This window comes from Stylophora pistillata, chromosome 1, assembly GCF_964205215.1.
Source record: "Stylophora pistillata chromosome 1, jaStyPist1.2, whole genome shotgun sequence".
NCBI classification, from domain to species: domain Eukaryota; kingdom Metazoa; phylum Cnidaria; class Anthozoa; order Scleractinia; family Pocilloporidae; genus Stylophora; species Stylophora pistillata.
In genome coordinates, this window is record NC_142519.1 from 38645973 (window position 1) to 38664600 (window position 18628).

The following is an 18628-nucleotide window of genomic DNA, read 5'->3' on the forward strand; positions in this document are numbered from 1 at the left end:
GATGAAGATACCAAACAAAATCATAATTGAATTGATTGATTCAAAGCGCAGTAGAGTGTTATTAAAAACCATACGTTTCAACCTGCTACCTGCACGTCAGTTACGCATGTCACCACTGGAAGACACAGCAGCCTTAATACGTATTGCTACCAATGCGTTTTATCAATCAAGTCAACTGTAGGTATATAATTTATGTAAGGCTACACTTATGTCACATCCTGCCGCCCGATACATGCGTAGACCATAGTTATTCTGCGTGGTTCTGTCCACACATTTTGACCTAAATAATACCTCACTAGCGGGAAGAACGGCCGCCATCTTGGATGTCACAATGTTATCCGCAGTGTAAAACCCAGGGAATCACCCTGATAAAATCAAAAACCTGGATTTCAAAATACCAGATTTTCCAAAGAAAATCAAAGATTTCTCTGAACGCAGTTTCTTATTTCTGATTGGCCGTGACTTCCTCTCGACTCAGTTTCCTAGCAACCACATTCAAAATGGCGCACGGCCTTGGATTGAGTACTGAAAGTAATTGATGTCGCACTGTAAAGTCAGGACGGTTCGTTTCGACAGCTGTGTTACATTTGACAACCTTTTCTGTAAGAAGAGTATTCTCCTCTTCACTTTGTACATCGAATGTGAGAAGTAACTTCAAACCCTCCTGGATGAAGATTCGAATTTATACTTCGACAGGTGAGAGGTCTTAACAAGACTTTTAACTTATTCGATGTCTGTGAAATGTATCTTATTAGGACCACTGCGTGCTTATCCTTTAACAAATGCTGAAATTCTTCAAAGCCTCCCGACATATGTAAATGATGTGGACGGGTATTCTGAAGTTGCTCCGATTATTTTAAACATTCAAAATTCTTCCATCGAAATATAGTGCAAAGTCATTTAACCTCCCTCAATATCGGTCATGAAGTGAGGCGAGAAATCGACAAAATGAGTTAACGTGGTTCCTCACGAGTACAGACATAACGCGATATTTGTACTCTAGAAATATCCGCGAAATTCGCCCACACTGAAATAATAATTTGGCGTGTTGGATAATAATCTCTTATTAGACGTTTTTTTGTGTAGTATCACTGAGTATTTTTAGTCGTTTGTATTTCGACTCGCCCTATGGGCTCATCAAAATATAGCACAACTTGTAAAAATACTCAGCAATATTACACAAAAAAAGGTCGGATGAGATATATTTATTATGCAATTGTGCTTTGTAGAGTACAAATAAAGTGCAGAGATGAGTACAAATATCATGCGATATTTGTACTTCAGAAATATCTACGAATTAAATTCGTTCGCACTGAAATAACAATTTGGCGTGTTGGATAATAGATCGCTTATTAGACGTTTTGTTGTGTAGTATTGCTGAGAATGAATTTTTACTCATTGTTTGTATTTTGACTTGCCCTACAGGCTTGTCAAAATACAGTGCAACTTATCAAAATACTCAGTGATATATACTACACAACAAAACAATATATATATTGATGTACAGTGTGTACTAGAAACAAAATGTATCAAGAGATTCATTAACTCAAATCCTCATGAATGCAGTTTCTCAAAATAATGTAAAACATATTTTGATGAGTGCTGCTACAGCTTGTATCAAAGTGTTTCTGTTCTGGTTAATTTAAGCCCCCTCAGATATATACACTGTGTTTGGAAGGCCCTTTATTTATAAGCCCTCCTAAAACCCCTTACAAAGTTGTATGTGCCCAGACTATTAATTAAACCTGAGTGAGTAGTTTTATACTGTTAGTACGCTGAGTATTAATGGTATTGTTTTCAGCATAGTTCTTGTAAACAGACATACTTGTTACATTTTGGGGTTCAAAGTCACTATAATGTGAATAAACTGATCTGCAATATAAGTACATCAGCATCAATGTTAGCCGAGGAAAAAAAAAACAGTCACTAATAAAACAACATAGAAGAATGAATTAGGGATCAAAATGGTGACAGACATGCTGTACAGTTGTACAGAGGCTCAGACAGACAGCTCTGTTGTCTCATCTTAATTTCTTTCTCCACAATTTTAGATTGCTTTAGCATAATTGGCACCATATCTAATAGTGCTTTGTCTCCTGTACCATTTACAATACACGTTAGTTTTACGGGTTGACTTTCTGATGGAAACTCTTATCATTGTTTAATGTTTCTCACAGTTACAATTCTAATGTGTTGGTGTCATGGCAACCACATATTTATTATAGGACACAAAGTTTTTTAGTAATTTGAATCATATTGGATTAAGCTTTCAGTAGTAATGCTGGGCATCTCTATGATAACCCTTATTGAAAATCTGTCCTTTTTAGCATTTTAGGGTGAATGAGTTAATTGTTCTTAGTTTTTTTACTGAACCTGGCTTCTTAGCTCAGTTCTCTCTCTTGGTACTACAATGTCCAGTCCATTTGTAAGGGCCATTTCTTTGCCGAATTTTCATCTGCAGCTCAAATTGAATTATTTATTGAAAATTTTGATGTAGATTTGCCTCTAAATTTTGTCCATTAACATGTGGCTTTATAGCTGACAGCTGGTAATAGACTGCCCAACTAGTATCTTGAAGGCAGGGGTTCAAATCCTTTCAATGCCTGAGTTTTTTTTTCTTTTTTTCTTTTTTTATTTTTCTTCTAATCGTCCGATTTTTTTTTTTAGTTTTCCTTTTTTATTTATTTATTTTTTTAAAATTTTTTTAAATAAAATTTTACAGTACTCAGCAGTACACTGCAATACAATTAATACATTACTTACAATGCTGCTTTAACTTGCACTAATAACAATATGATGAATATATGAAGTTCATATATTATGAACTGCGGTTCTAGATGCATATGATGCACGATCCTTGCAGTAGAAAGCGCTATTTATGCAATAGCGAAAATCAGACCGGAAAAAAAAAAAAAAAAAAAAATCAGGCCTGTACGGGATTTGAACCACTGACCTCTGCAATACTAGTGCAGCGCTCTACCAATTGAGCTAACAAGCCGACTGGGAGCAGGCCATCAAGGTCATTCGTAATAAACCCGTGATGATAAATTGGATATGATGATTATATGAAGTTCATATATTTTAACTGCGGTTATAGATACGTATGATCCATGATCCTCACAGTAGAAAGCGCTATATATGCAATAGCGAAAATCAGACCTGAAAAAAATCAGGCCTGTACAGGATTCAAACCACTGACCTCTGCAATACTAGTGCAGTGCTCTACCAATTGAGCTAACAAGCCAACGTAGGGTGCAGGCCATTAAGTTGATTCGTAATAAACCTGTGATGATAAATCAGATATGATGAATATATGAAGTTCATATATTTTGAACTGTGGTTACAGATACGTATGATGCATGATCCTCACAGTAGAAAGTGCTCTTTATGCAATAGCAGGGCTAAAAATTAACTCCAGTGCTTGGTGGCCAGTTGGGCCAGTTAACTTGAATTCTTAGTCGCCCATCCCAAAAAGAAGTAGCCCAGGATTTCCTTTTGTTTAAAATGAAACACTTGAATAAATGTCCTATGGCCTTTAACGGAGCGTTAACTAACAACACAAAAAGGAATTGCTCCCCCCACCTCCCAGTAATGCCATTCCAGCCATTCATGATAAGATGTGTTGGATGTTTTTGTTTTTTAAAGTAAATAAAGTAAACTGCAATAAAGTAACTTTAACAATTTATTTGCACTTGTTATAAAACACTGTAGAAGACTCGTTTTTTAAAGACATAATTTCTTGCATGCAGTGACTGTGGTTACACTTGTTGATAGGCTTATCCAGAATTGAGAAATACCTGTATTACAAGTATTTCTGGATAAGCCTATCAACAAATTCTTCCTCAAATTCACTGTCATCTGCATCATCTACTCCAGAATCTCTTTCTTCATCTGCATCATCATCTGTGCAACCAATTATTTCATCATGAAGAGCTTCCTCTGGTGAAGCTGAAGGCAGTGCTTCCTCTGAATAAGAGGGTGCCGTTTCTGGATCAAGAATCACACATTCTGCATTAGAGTCGGCTTCTGCAGATGTTCCTGCTACTAGACTTGCAATTGGCACTGCAACACTTGAGGCAGTGGAAACAACAGTGTTATCAGCAGCCACATTCACAACAGCTGTTGAAGACTCTCTTTGACTTGCCCTGTCCTTTAGAAGGGGGCGTCTTGTCCTGACACTTGAGGTGTTCCACAACTCGATGGCAGGCAGAGGGTCGAAGTTCTGTATATCAGCACTCAGAAGTTTGACAGCCAATAAGTCATTTAGACGTTCTTCTGACAAGGTAGAGCGGATGTCACTTTTCAGGATTTTAAGTTGGCTGAACCCTCTTTCAACTTCTGCACTGGAAGCTGGAAGTGCAAGCACAAGATCGATGACTGCCAGAATATTTTGGTGGTTATCAGAATACTTCCTGTTGATGACAGACCAGGTGAGCTTTGGTATGTGTGCAGCCTCACTGTGGAGGAATAAAGAGATTGTTTTAGTCATCCGCCATATTTGACGTACATTTCCAATTAACAGTAAAATGCTTAAACCAGCAAGTAAATTTCTAATTACACTTGCAATTATGTATGAAACTTACTGCTCATCATAAATAGAAGCTTTCAGTGACGTCCATTCACTTTCTACGTTCTCCAGTACAACGTCAGATGATCGTAGAACATCTCCATAGTGCGCCAAGATGACTTGAAGTTCTTGGTCTCCAAAGTCTGAAATGTAATATAATTGTAATTTAATTAAATGTATATAAATGTATAAGTAGCTGACAGATTAAGGAAGCCACAAAATGACAAAACAAAGAGGAATTAAAAGTGTCACAGTACTCTCTATTTCAGCTGTCTTAGCACTGGGCCAGCTGGAGATCTTAGCTATGTGAGTAGCCTGGAAAATGCCCCGTGTTGTGTCAGAAAACTTCTTCTCCAGAGAAGAGATGAGGTCGGTAATAAGTTGACTACGTGCTGCTTTAAAAGCCACATCTGTTCCTTTCAGTGGATGTTCACAGAAGGCGTCCTTGTCATTCACCTTACGCAAATGGGCCCCATCACTATAATCAAAGATAAAGCCTTAGGATTATTTTTGTTAATTGTTGCATGCAATTGCTGTAAGACTGCTAAGCTGTGAAAAGGAATAAGAATCCTACTTGTTTAGAATTGGTTGGGTAAGTACTGTACAACGAGAAAGAAAAAAATACTTGCATGGATTTAATTTTCTTGAGTACAGCAAGAGTGGAATGTACGATTCTGTGGACATCTGACACTACTGCTATCTTGTCTTGTTGAGAGGCTGACAGCTTTTTCAGTGGCTCACAGACTTCGAGGAGAAGGTGCATGTAAAGGATTACATCCTTAGAAGACAGAAGCTTCAAGAAACATTTGGCTTTGTTCACTTGAATCTTGTTTGATATTCTGCTGTCTGTCAGAGTCATCTGAAGTTAGATACACAAAACCATCAATTATTTTTGTAAATTTTTCACAAACAAGAATTAATTAATAGTTGTTTTTAGTCCAACTGATTACCAAACAGAACGAAAACATGAACAATGATATTTAGAGTTCTATTCATGCTTGCCTTATGGGTAGGCACATTAAATAAAGATGACAAGTAATGGTAAGTACGCAATGCCAGGATAATTTAAAATACTTATAATGTAAAATCTCAAAAACTTTACCTGTTGAAGGTGAAGTATTATTATGGGATATGAGGAAATAACACTTTCCAGTGCCCTGTGTAGATGTCCCACCCAGCGGGTTCCACCAACTCGTGTGGGAATGCGAACTTTCTTATGGAGGGTATTAGAACACCTCTTAAGCATCGACCGATTCACTGTGCTATTGTGATAAAAGTAGTATAAGCCCATCAGCAATGTAGCAACGACTTTTTCATGGAGACTGTTGGACTTTGAGGCATCCTTGAAAGCCAGCTCCAGCCTGTGAGCGAAGCAGTGGACCACTATCACAGATGGCTGTTCTTTCTGAAGCAAAGCAATGAGGCCATTCCGATGACCAGTCATATTTGAAGCTCCGTCGCAACCTAGCCCAACCAATTTTGAAAAAAAGACATTGCATGGAATCTCAAGATAGTGGGCAACAGCTTTCTTCATGGCACTCAATATTGAAGCAGAGTCACTCCTTTCAACTTGGACACTTGCTGCAAATTTTACCACAGGCATGCCGTCTTCTACATATCTCAGAAAAAACATTTCTTGTTCGCATATAGCTGAATCTGTGGATCCATCACTTAGAACAGAGACGAATTTGGCTGTTTTTACAGCAAAAGCAAGCGACTTTCTTTCTACTTGGGCAATAGCTTTTGTGAACTCCTTTGCTGACTCAGAGTTTCTGTAAGTTTTCCCGAGTTTCAAACCTTTTACTTCATCCAGTTGACAAAGCCAGTTATAGTCAGTGAATGGTCGGTTGTGAATTGCAAGGGCATGACAAGTTTTAAAGAGTTTGGTCAACTTCTCTTTAGTTTCACTGTTTAGGGTAAGCAAGTATTTCACGACTGGTGTTTTACATGGGCGGTTCTTTGCAGCTACAATAGCTTTTGCCGATTTGTGATTACGTGATTTCTCGTGCAACTTTATGGACTCTAACTTAAATTGGCTATTTCCGGTGGCGAAAGTATTCTTGTGACTTACCGTCGCATCCACAGTTGCTGCCTCTTTGCAAATTGAGCAAAACATCGTGTTACTGTTAGCTTCGTAAACAAGCCATGCCCTCCCAACTGTCCAGCTGGTTTGAAATGCTCGCTGCCTTTTCTTGCCGTAACTTTTAGCACTTTCCAAATGATCTTCCTTGGTTTTAACTTTTTTGGGTGGTGGAGGCTCGCAACCTTCAACAAATTTCCACATATTTGTCTGCATTCTGTTTTCACATCTAGGCGAAAAGTATGTTCGAAAAGCGAAAACATGTGTTTCGAAACCATCCCGCACGGAAGTCTGGGGGAGAGTCACGTGGCAATTCCAAAATGGCGCCTTGAATGTGGATCGCTCGTGAAAACACCCGGGTGAAAACGGCTCGGAATTTCCACTTCAAAACTAAAAATTTACTAAAATGGACGATGTTAGAGTCCAGGCAAAAAACGAAGAGAAAGGTAGTCCGATTAAACTACATTGGGTTTTATTTTTAACTTTGTACTTCTCATAATTTACATTGCATTACAGCTTTTCGAGATTGTACATGTAGTCGCCCATCGGGCGATCAAACTTAAACTTTTGGTCGCCCTAGTCAGTTTTAACTCGCCACTGGCGACCGTGCGACCGTCAATTTTTAGCCCTGCAATAGTGAAAATCAGACCTGAACAAAATCAGGCCTGTATGGGATTCATACCACTGACCTCTGCGATACTAGTGCAGCGCTGTTGCTTTAATAGGTTGCGCAGTGCAAAATGAGGGAATGACCCTAAAATCCGAAGTCTGGATTTCCAAAATCCAGATTTAACCAATGAAGAGCAAAGATTTCTTCGAATGCTGTTTCTTGTCTCTGATTGGCAATGACTTCCTCTCGACTTAGTTTCCTAGCAACCACATTCGAAATGGCGGACGGCTGTGGATTGAATACTGAAAGTTAATTGATGTCGCACTGTATAGTCGGGACGGTTGGTTTCGACAGCTGTGTTACATTTGGCAACCTTTTCTAAAAAAAGAAGTATTCTCCTCTTCACTCTGTACATCGGATGTGGGAAGTAACTTCAAACCCTCCTGGACGAAAATTCAAATTTATACTTGGACAGGTGAGAGGTCTAATAACAAGACTTTCAACTTATTCAATGTCTATGACATGTATCTTATTAGGACCACTGCATACTTATCCTTTAACAAATGTTGAAAGAACTGATCACCAAGCAATGGATTGGCGGACAAAACGTTATGACCTCCAGTCCATTTACTTAACCTAGTTGGACTACTCAAACATAGACCAACCTTTAGTTTTTTTCGTTTTACTTTTTGTTAGTCACAAAAAACACGAAATTTAGGCGATTATTTTAAACATTCTAAATTCTTTCATCGAAATATAGTGCAAAGTCATTTAACCTCCCTCAGTATCGGTCATGAAGTGAGGCGAGAAATCGATAAAATGAGTTGTTTGGTCCTTCAGTATGATATACATTTATTATCCAACTGTGCTTCGTAGAGTACAAATAACACGCGAGACGAGTACAGGTATCACGCGATATTTGTACTTCAGAAATATTCGCGAAATTCACCCGCACTGAAATAACAATTTGGCGTGTTGGATAATAATCTCTTATTAGACGTTTTGTTGTGTAGTATCACTGAGCATTTTTAGTCGTTGTTTGTATTTGACTCACCCTATGGGCTTAGTCAAAATACAGCACAACTAGTAAAAATACTCAGCAATATACTACACAAAATCGTCTAATAAGATATATTTATTATCCGATTGTGTTTTGAAGAGTACAAATAACATGCAAGATAAGTACAAATATCATGCGATATTTGTACTCCAGAAATATCTGCAAAATTCTCTCACACTGAAATCACAATTTAGCATCTTGGATAAAAAATCTCATCTTATGTTTTGTTGTGTAGTATTGTGAGTAGTTTTTACTCATTGTTTGTATTTTGACTTGCCCTATGGGCTCATCAAAATACAGCACAACTTTCGTTGCTTAATATTCACCTGCAGCTCAAATTGATTATTCATTGAAAATTCTGATTAGATTTGCATCAAAATTTTTCTTATTAACATGTTGCTTTGTTGCTGATAGTTGGTAGTAGACTGCTCAACTAGTATCTTGGAGGCAGGCATGCAGTGGGTTCGAATCTTTTCAAAGCCTGAATGTTTTCTGGTTTCTTTTCTGCAATTGCTTATAACAATTATATGAATTACAGTCTACTTGTGAGGATCGTTTTTTTGCTTGAATTTCATCTGCAGGTCAAATTTGCTTCATTAAAATTATATCTTCTGTGATAACTGAACAACAGTTAATCAGTGACATTTGCTGATAAGGATATGAAAAATTGAATCCATTTCCCTCGTGTGTTTTTGTTTTTATTAGTTTAGTTTTGTTTTGTCGTTTATAGCAGATGACACAATGTAAGTTGATGAAGAGTAGATGATTTGGCTGCACTTGTCTGTGATTTCTATGAAGTACAACCTTTGGAACCATTTGAAAAGGGTTCAAGTAAGTTTAACACCTTATAAAAGATCATTTCTTTATTAATTCCTTTTAAAATTTAGGAAATCTTTAACTGGGTCATGAGCATCAAGCCTGAAATAACTCTTTCTGAATTGTTGATGAAAGAGTATATATGTAGTCAGCTGTAGAAACGATTTTCAGTTCTAGCTGCAGTTAAAGAACAATTAAAAAAACCATGACGTGTGTTTAACAACTAACTTAATGACTCGTATGTATGCTCAGGCTGCAACTGAATTAATAAACAAAATTGAGTCCTTCACTAATTTCTTTCCAAGCTTACTAATGACAACATCATGCACCTGTGTTTATCTCGGACATTTAAGTGTTCTGTTTATTATTGTCCTCGGTCAACCTGAGCAAAAAATGATCATGCTTCCTCTACAATTTGTTATTTGAGCTTACTAAATACACCTTCCAAACACTCTGAGTAAAAGCATGTATGACTTCAACATAGTTAAATCTCCTCCGTTTTCTAAATGTGAAAATTAAGGAATAAAAAGGGTAATTTTCTAAAGAAACTGTGGTGCTGCGTCGGTTGGGGTAACATGGTAATTTGGTTTTATCAACTAAGTTGAAATTGTAAATTGGCCACCACCGTAAAAGAGTTAAAAAGCTGACGTTTGGAGCGTTAGCCCTTCCCCAGAGCGAATGGGAGAATCGTGTGTTGTGTGTGTTTATATGCAGAAAGTGGAGCTTAAATGCTGGGTGGGAACTGGGTGACGAGAAAAAGAAGAATGAATTAGTAGAAATGAACAGCGTTCATTGACACTGCTTAGAATGATTATAGGTAGATAAAGTGTCTGGTGACTAGTTTTGATGTGTCCTTGTCATTCCTTTCTACATCGCGAAGGTGTTCTCGGAATCAAATAGTTTGATGACATCAGTCAGAAGAGTCGAGAATGGCGCTGTCTATTCTTTTTAAAGGAAGTAAAACTGAGTCGTATCTGTCTTCACTTTTAAAAATATATCTTTTGAACGCTATTATTGTGTCTTGAGATCTCAAGAAAATAAAAAACACAATCAAAAGGTAAGAAATAGCCATTTTCAAAATCAACTCAGTAGTCTTGCCGCAAACCAACAACTTGCAATAACCACATCGAGCGGTTCACAAGCAGCTGCTGCTCTGGCCATTTAAAAAAAAAAGAGATCATTACTTGCTCAGTAAATACAGCATTTGTAGCATCTAATTGTCCAGGCAGATCATAATTGCCATTACAAAGCGTGGTCAATGTTGTTATTTCATAATGATGTACTTCTTACTGGCTGAGATAAGATTATAATTATGGTTTTTCTTGTTTTAATTATAACAAAGCTGGAAGCCTCTGACTACTTCGAATGCAACATTAAAATTTTAATAATTAAGAGAAAAGATGAACTTCAAGCTAAAAGTCTGAACTACTTTTTTGTTACATTCCAGCTTAATTTGTTCAAGTTGTTAAGCTTTCTTTTAATTCTGTTCCAAATGTAATGAAATGAATTCAATTTCTCAAATGTAAAACATAATTATTTTGATGAGTGCTGCCACAGCTTGTATCAAAGTGTTTCTGTTCTGGTAAATTTAAGCTCCCTTAGATATAATACATTGTGTTTGTTAGGCCCTTTATTTATAAGCCCATCTAAAACCCCTTACAAAGTTGTATATGTTCGTACTATTAATTAAACCAGCAGTCTTATACTGTTACACTGAGTATTAATGGTATTGTTTTCAGCAAAGTACTTGTGCATTTTGGGGTCAAAAGTCACTGTAATGTGAATAAAACTAATCTACAGTACATTTACGTTAGCATCAATGTTATCCAAGAAAAAAAAAAACCACAGTCACTTATAAAACAACATATTGAAGAATGAAGTAGGGGTCAAAATGGTGTGACATATACATGCTGTACAGTTATACACAGGCTTAGACAAACAGCAAGCTTGCATTTAGCTGTTACCTCAACTTAGTTTCTCTGTCCACAATTTTAGACTACTTTAGCATTAACACCATATCCAATAGTGTTTTGTCTCCTTTACTATTTACAATACATGTTAGTTTTGCTGGTTGACCTTCTGATGGAAACTCTTATCACTTTTTCTCACTGTTAAAAGTCTCATGTGTTGGTGTCATGGCAACCACATAATTATTATAGAACACAAAGTTGTTTTATGTAATTTGGACCTTATCAAAATACAATTTTAAAAGTAAAATTCATGATTTCCTTCTCCAGAGACTCGAAAAATATGACGATTATATTGATTTGTCTACTTTAATAGCATAACTATAAGACCCCAGCTTGTTCTGTTTTCTTGCCTTATCTTAAATGTATTAATGTAGTTGCAGGGCAGGAAACTTGGCCCGTCCGAACGTCCGAGACAGGTAACTTTTCCATTCGGACAAGGAAAAAGATGATCGAAGTTGTGCGATTGGACAAGTAAGGCCTAGCTTATACGTCGCGCTACAGTCGAATTTAATTCAAGATCCTACAAGCAATTAAATTTGACGATAGCGCGACGTCTAAAACGAATTAAATTCGTCTGGTAAATTAAATTCGTCCTTGACGTTTTATCCGTCTTGGTAAGACGGATAAAATAGCAATAACGCGTCTTCAGTTTTAACCTCCCACTAGCGCCGCGTCGAATGAAATGCATACATTTTCTTAATGTATTTCAATTTATTTTGGCGAGCCCGCAGCGACCCGAGGCACTGCATTTGGGAAGAGAATTAAATTCGATCGTATTGATTTCGACGCATAAAACCACGCCACGGTTTACGTCGAAGGAACGACGAATTTAATGGAATTAAATTGGTCTGAATTAAATTCCACTCAAGCGACGTATAAACTAGGCCTAAGTTGTAGAGCACTAACGTTGCCTGACTTTGGATAAATAATAAATCATTTTTCCCGTATTTTACAACTAAGAGCCTAGGAAATAAACTTTCTTTTCTTTTTGTGCAAGCTGTGTATTTGATTTCTTCGCTCAGCGTCGCCATTGATTTCCACTTAACTGGGGCATTGTTGAACTGATAAAAAAGGGTTTTTGAAACCCTAAATTGCTGTTGCCGATTTTTTGGGACAAGTGGTTTTGTGGTCCGGAGAAGTAAAATACACACTACACTTGTCCAAAGAGACAAGTGAATTGAAAAGAAAGTTTCCTGCCCCGAGGTGTAATTTGTCTATAATTTTGAATCTCTTCTCTGTAAATCTTTTTTATTTCATATTCTTTAATATATGTATTAAACACTGCCCGCCTCGACTAGCCTTTGCTGACTGCGGGCAGTGCATATTTCTTGTAATATTGTAATATGTCATTAAACTCAGATACAATGAAATATATGAAGTTCATATATTTTGAACTGCGGTATTAGATACATATGGTGAACGATCCTCGCAGTAGATAGCGCTATTTAAGCAATAGCGTAAATCAGACCTGAAAAAAATCAGGCCCGTACGGGATTCGAACCACTGACCTCTGCGATACTAGTGCAGCGCTCTACCAACTGAGTTAACAAGCCAACTGGGAGCAGGCCGTTAAGTTGATTCGTAATAAACCCGTGAAAGGGATAAATCAGATACAATGAAATATATGAAGTTCATATATTTTGAACAGCGGTGTTAGATACATATGGTGAACGATCCTCGCAGTAGAACTTCATATATTTCATTGTATCTGATTTATCACTTTCACGGGTTTATTACGAATCAACTTAACGGCCTGCTCCCAGTTGGCTTGTTAGCGCAATTGGTAGAGCGCTGCACTAGTATCGCAGAGGTCAGTGGTTCGAATCCCGTACAGGCCTGATTTTTTTCAAGTCTGATTTTCGCTATTGCTTAAATAGCGCTATCTACTGCGAGGATCGTTCACCATATGTATGTCATTAAACTGTCATCAAAACTGTCACCTTACTGGATCAGGCATCTGCGGCAAAGTCAAACAATAAGCATTTTTCCTTATGATTCTCTAGAGTTAGGCAAGCAACTGTGGCGAGTTTTGAAAAGTTTGGAAGAAGTCTTGAGCATTAATTTACCCTCTGTTAGATCTATGACGAGGAAATATCGCTGAAATAGTCGACATTTTAAAATTTGCTACCATTACTCTGTCAGATGTTTGTTTTTGAGAGCATTATTTTGTGATTAAGGTCCTTAAAACCCATGCATTAAAGTCAAATGAGAACTATCCATTGTTGATGACTTAGATTTAATCCAGCTCCCTGACAGTTTTTAAATTTGCTTTTTTTTTCTCTAATTACCACATTGTTGGTCTTGGTCAGGCGGGCCAACGCGAGACGCTGAAAAAATGAGCCTTACCAGTAACCTTTTCTCCGCATCTCCTTAAAGTAAATTCTCATAGAAATTAGGCAAGATTAAGACATGAAAAGCTAAACGAAGAAAACATTATCAAAACCACCAAAGAGACGTATGCTTTTTTTAGGATGCACATAAACGTTATGAATTCACCTGCCGACTCAAAGATAATGTCTATTTTTTTCTCGTTTCAGACTGGCCGGATTCCTAGCAGCTTGTCCGTATTTGTTTAAAGCCATTCTAGGTCCAGTAGGAAGAATAATTAACAACTATTCACAGAAGTGGAGGTGGTTAGTGGTGGATATTTACCAAGCCGCGAAGCGGCGAGGTAAATATTCACCGCTAACCACCGACACTGAGGTGAATAGTTGTTTTCGTATATACTAAAACAGTGAGATAATGTACACCACCAAAAATTGATTTTAATTCATACATTCCAGCAACGATTCCAACATTTTCCCGCGCGTAACGATCCAACACGGCTCGGATCGCGGTAAGTGATTTTTTGTTTTTGTTGTAAAACCTGCCGTCTCGTTTTTTCGCTGACAGATGAAATTTCTGAAGACATTTGTTTAGCTCTGGTGGCGACATTTCTTCAAATGGTGCTGCAAACTCTTTCTGTGTTTGAAACCATTCTGTAAAAAATACCACTCAAATTTGATTTTCAAGTGAACAAGTGAGGTTACGCAAGATTAATATGCCTTTGTAAACAAAACCTTTTTCATTGGTTTTTATCGATAAACTCCCGGTTACCATTACCTTTAAACACGGCCAAACCAAATTTAGTCGCTTTCTGTGTTTTCAGGGACTGCTTCGTCGTTATTTGAGTGATTTCTTCGCTTGCCACGGATGCAAACCGGCAGGCCATTTTTCCCCAAGTTGCTCGGAGGTAAATAGCAAAGGATATTCCGAGTTTCACTAGCCAATCAGAGCGCGCCTTCAACGCTATCCACTGTTTCAGTATATACTAACAGCTGATATGCTCATAAGATACAAGATTTGTAAAGTTGGTACAATAAGGAAAATTTTCTCCGGGGCAGGTAATACTTACATTTGTATATCTGTAAGTAGTTAGCAATCGCTAAGGCCAGTAGCATAAACTATGATTCTGTTAAGACTCGCATATGATCGTCTTTGCCGTAGGGATTAGTAAAATTGTCATATGACCCGTCTGGCCCCGCTCGCGCAATCCCATAGAAAAGTGTACCAAAAGCTGACGTGTGAAGGGCTGGACGGGATGACGTGAGCCGGTCGGGAAAAAGCCATCCGGCTCTGGCTCTATTGTACGCCTTTATTGCACGAAAAAACAAACGAACATTCTTCGCATTTGTTGCAAAAAAAAAGTGACAACAGTGAAAAAAAAAAGAGAAAATAAGAAATGTTTTCGATGAATTGTGAGTTTCTTGTTCTGACTTGAGAAAATAAATGGAAAGTTTTTTTTTATTGTAGAGTCGTTTTTGTGGTATTTCGCGCGCGCCAATCTATGGCGTTCCATTTAAGTCAAACCAAACTTTTCAAATTTTCAAAAATTATAGTCTGAGCGTATGTGGAGAGATGTATGCGGGCCATGCGTAAACCTCACTTGATGGTGGATGAAATTTTGACCTCAAGACTCACTTAAAGATGAATCATCTCCGATTCTGTCCATAGGTTTATTAGCTGGAATATTTATAGTGGCAACAGGCTATATTTGGCTAAGGAGAAGAAGTGTTATATTCCTTGTGTTGGGTGTTGAATTTTCTGGTTTAAATGCTATTGGTTACGCTGTCGATCATTTGGACATTGCCCCACCCTTTGCATCAGCTCCTGGATTTATAACCCAGTAAGTAGACATGTATAAGAGGGACCTCAAGGAACCAACCACGCATGCTTTGTTTCGAAACTGAATCTGCACTTTTTCTGCCGTGTACATTCGACTGTTTACAGTGGTACTCCATTCCGCAAGCTTAAAGGCTGTAATTGTTTTTCTCATTTAGATACAGGAAGATTTGAGGATAGTGTTCTCGAACACACTTGTTATGTTAACGCCGTAATTTTCTACACACAGCCTTGTTTAGGAGAACGCCAGCCATGGGCATCACCTACTACGCAGGAAGATATAGACAAAGAGGAATAAGACTCCTAGGACTCACACAGAATGATACAGTGCTACAGTAAAAACTACGTGGTAAGGTCCAATGGTTACATGTTCCAGTATCACGGTGGCAAGTTGGTTCTAGTCCTTGCTCTTTTGTTCCGTTTAATTAGTGCGACGCAAAGAGCGAAGGAGTACTTACCAACGTGTGGCTCATAGTGAGACGCAATAATTCTACTTCATCATCCGACCGAGGCTAGGAGTGTGGCAGTTTGAAGGGCGTGATCAACAATTATGACTTTTTATACGATCAGTGTCATCTTCGAAGTATCTCGACCTTAACTAAGAGAAAATATGAACATTTGGCTTCTATGAACAAACGTAAGATAAGTTTAAACTGAAGAATAATTCTATAATCATTCTACTACTTTGCAGTATTTCTTTACATAGCGGTCCACATGTTCTGATCTGGGAGAGAAAAGGGAAAGCTTACTGACACTGCTGTGAAGAACCGTATTATCTTTAGCTGGGCTGCCGGAATCTTTCGTCTCCAGGCTGCAAATGACGTGACTATGATTGTTACCTCTCGAAAAAAGGATAACAGGCGGACAGTGATGTCCAAGATCCGTTCAGATAGTTAATCCATCATATAATTTCGCTTGAACACAATTGGTTTAAACGTGAGCGAATATGCACCAGCTAAGAAAGGAACTTATCAAACGTATCTGCTTCATTCTGAATGTTACATTATTTAGTCTCTGTTACGTAGAACCTGTCTCCTTCATCGGTGATAAAACTGTTAATAAATAGTATTTCGCAAGAGAAAATACCCTTCACGTTACGATACGCTACGGCTAGTTGAAACTCTGTCAATAATAATACTTGTCAGCAAGCCGACCAGATCTTTGTTTAGTACGTGGGGAGGGGAAGGGAGGGCGAAAGGGAAGATAGAAAATAGAAGATGCAGAGAACCCATTGATGTCGTAACGATTCTGTCTCAACGATTCGGTTCCGTTTTATTTATTAATTTTTTTCATGTAATTCTCATTGTAAAAATTAACGGTAAAAAACTACGACGTTTCGAAGTCTGCATGACCTCATTATCAAGTAAAATGTTAAAACTGATGTAAAATTGTAGCTCAGAGATTATATACAAATAAAATGTGATAACTTCATTAGAATAATGAGCGTTCATTGTTATTGGTGTCAGATCGTGCAGTATATGTTTAAATAAATACTTTTGCACGTATTGAGTCAGACTGCGTGTTTAACTTTGGGTTTTGTTCGCGAATGAATAACATTTCGTGGATTAGGCAGTCCATTTTCCCGCGGCATTTCTTGAGAACGGAAAACATTTTCCCCAGGCCAGCGGACGCTACACCGTGGGCCTCCCTCAGATGCTTGCCAATGACAGAGGCTTTATGTTCTTCTATGCGTTGATGAAGATGGCGTGTGGTATAACCGATATAATCCGCATCGCACGAATCACATTTAAAAGTGTAAACAACGCATTGGTGGTTAATTAAAGCGGGCTTCTCTTCTTGTATCTTGAGCTTTCCCTCGATCTTACGACTCGTGAAAACTGGTTGTAGGTCAGTTCCGATTTTCCGGCCAAGATCTTTCAGCTGATGTCTTACTGTGTCGGCCGATTTTTGGTCTTTAAATGGTAAAGTTATTCTGACAGGTTTTTGTGTAGCCGCGTCAAGTTCAGTTGGGGTTTCGTGACGGCTTTGGATCGTAGAACTCGTGTACCAGGCGATAGCTGAGTTGATGAGTTTCACTGGGTACTTAAGCTTAGTAAACATCCGCTTGAGATGCTGGCATTCCTTCGTAAAAGATTCTTTCGTTGATGACAGGCGGTAAGCTCGGTTCAGCATTGTATTCAGCAGAGATCTTTTGTAACGCTGATCGACATGGCTCTGGTAATGTAAGAGCAGTCCTGTATCAGTTGGTTTATGATATACGCTCGTTGTCAGGTGGCAACCGTTTTTCTCAATCATCATACCGAGGAATGGAAGCTTGTTGTTTTCAGCAATTTCCATTGTGAACTGTATGGCAGGATGGCATTCGTTCAATGTTGAAAGGAAAGCTGTTGCGGCTTGAATATTTGGCATCGTGGCTAATGTGTCATCGACGTACCTTTTGTAGAAACTTGGTAACTTGTTGTTGCGATCCAGTTGTTCTTCAATGGAGCACAGGAAAACGTTTGCCATAAGGGGTCCCAGGGGCGAGCCCATGGCCACACCGTCCACCTGCTCATAAAGTTGACCGTCGAACTGAAATAGCTGATCTTTGGTTGCTATTCTTAAAAGTTCGGTAAGACTTGTCTTTGTGAGGTTGAGACCATGCGTTTCATTAAACCAGTTGTTTTTAAAGGCTTTTTCAGCGATGATCTCAATAGTCTCGTCGAGTGGCACGTTGGTAAATAAAGCACATACGTCATACGACACGAGAATGTCATTCGGGTTGAGTGGTGTTTCCCTTATCACTTCGGCGAAGGAGAAGATATCGCAGATAGTGTGCTGATTTAATGAAAGGGGCTTAAGCTTCTCTTCAAGCCACTTGGCCAGGGCGAAGTTGTAGGTCCCAGTCGATGATAGTATCGGTCGCATTGATAGTTGCTGTTTGTGAGTCTTTGGAAGACCATAAAGGTGAGCAAGCCGGGAACCTTTGCGACAAACTGTGTCAGCAATCGGCTTTGGCAGGATTTTTCTGACGACGGACTCCAGCTGTTTTTCTTTTTGTAGTAAGGGATGGTAGTGTTTAGGAGGCCGGCCGCGTGTTTTTGGTCTTTCTGTGTTGATAGGGGTGAACTTCGTTGTGTCTTTGATGGAAGCATCACTTAGTAGACGGATGTACTCTGTCTTGTCCATTACTACTACGCCAGATCCTTTGTCGGGTTTTGTAATGACAATGTCTTCCCTTCGTCTAAGTTGATTTATGGCTTGTTGCAGTACTTTGGGTGGTCTTGGGCCTCTCCTTTGAATATAATTCAGGGCAATCGAGCGAAGAGTCGCGGCGGCTAATTCTTTTTGGTCCTCCGGTAATGTGGGTTCAAGTCGCCAGTAAGCTTTTTCAAAGCTGGCTTTTACATCACGAGCTGGCACA

The 18628-nt window shown here is 38.4% G+C and overlaps 3 protein-coding genes across 9 annotated transcripts; 1 reads left to right on the top strand and 2 right to left on the bottom strand.

Moving 5' to 3' along the window:
- Positions 1-477: 477 nt before the first annotated feature.
- LOC148742415 (vesicular glutamate transporter 2-like) lies at positions 478-16287 on the top strand. 7 transcript variants are annotated; one of them, XM_088756047.1, is made up of 7 exons: positions 478-696; positions 9048-9148; positions 11478-11574; positions 13641-13939; positions 14252-14486; positions 15097-15268; positions 15494-16287. In XM_088756047.1, exons 5-7 carry the CDS (start codon positions 14426-14428, stop codon positions 15501-15503), a joined length of 243 nt encoding a protein of 80 aa, XP_088612173.1. In that variant the 5' UTR covers positions 478-696; positions 9048-9148; positions 11478-11574; positions 13641-13939; positions 14252-14425; the 3' UTR covers positions 15504-16287. The 7 variants fall into 7 exon arrangements, with proteins under 7 accessions (XP_088612173.1, XP_088612185.1, XP_088612174.1 ...); XM_088756059.1 differs by having other exon boundaries at positions 14252-14335; XM_088756048.1 differs by having other exon boundaries at positions 13887-13939.
- LOC148742416 (zinc finger protein 862-like) lies at positions 4657-7280 on the bottom strand. Its single transcript, XM_088755798.1, has 2 exons — positions 4825-7280; positions 4657-4710 (listed from the first exon to the last, which is right to left on the bottom strand). The coding sequence occupies exon 1, from the start codon at positions 6861-6863 to the stop codon at positions 5586-5588; it is 1278 nt and encodes a 425-aa protein (XP_088611924.1). The 5' UTR covers positions 6864-7280; the 3' UTR covers positions 4657-4710; positions 4825-5585.
- A 127-nt stretch (positions 16288-16414) lies between the features above and the next one.
- Positions 16415-18485, bottom strand: LOC111338646 (uncharacterized). Its single transcript, XM_022945163.2, has one exon. The coding sequence runs from the start codon at positions 18391-18393 to the stop codon at positions 16747-16749; it is 1647 nt and encodes a 548-aa protein (XP_022800898.2). The 5' UTR covers positions 18394-18485; the 3' UTR covers positions 16415-16746.
- Positions 18486-18628: the final 143 nt, after the last annotated feature.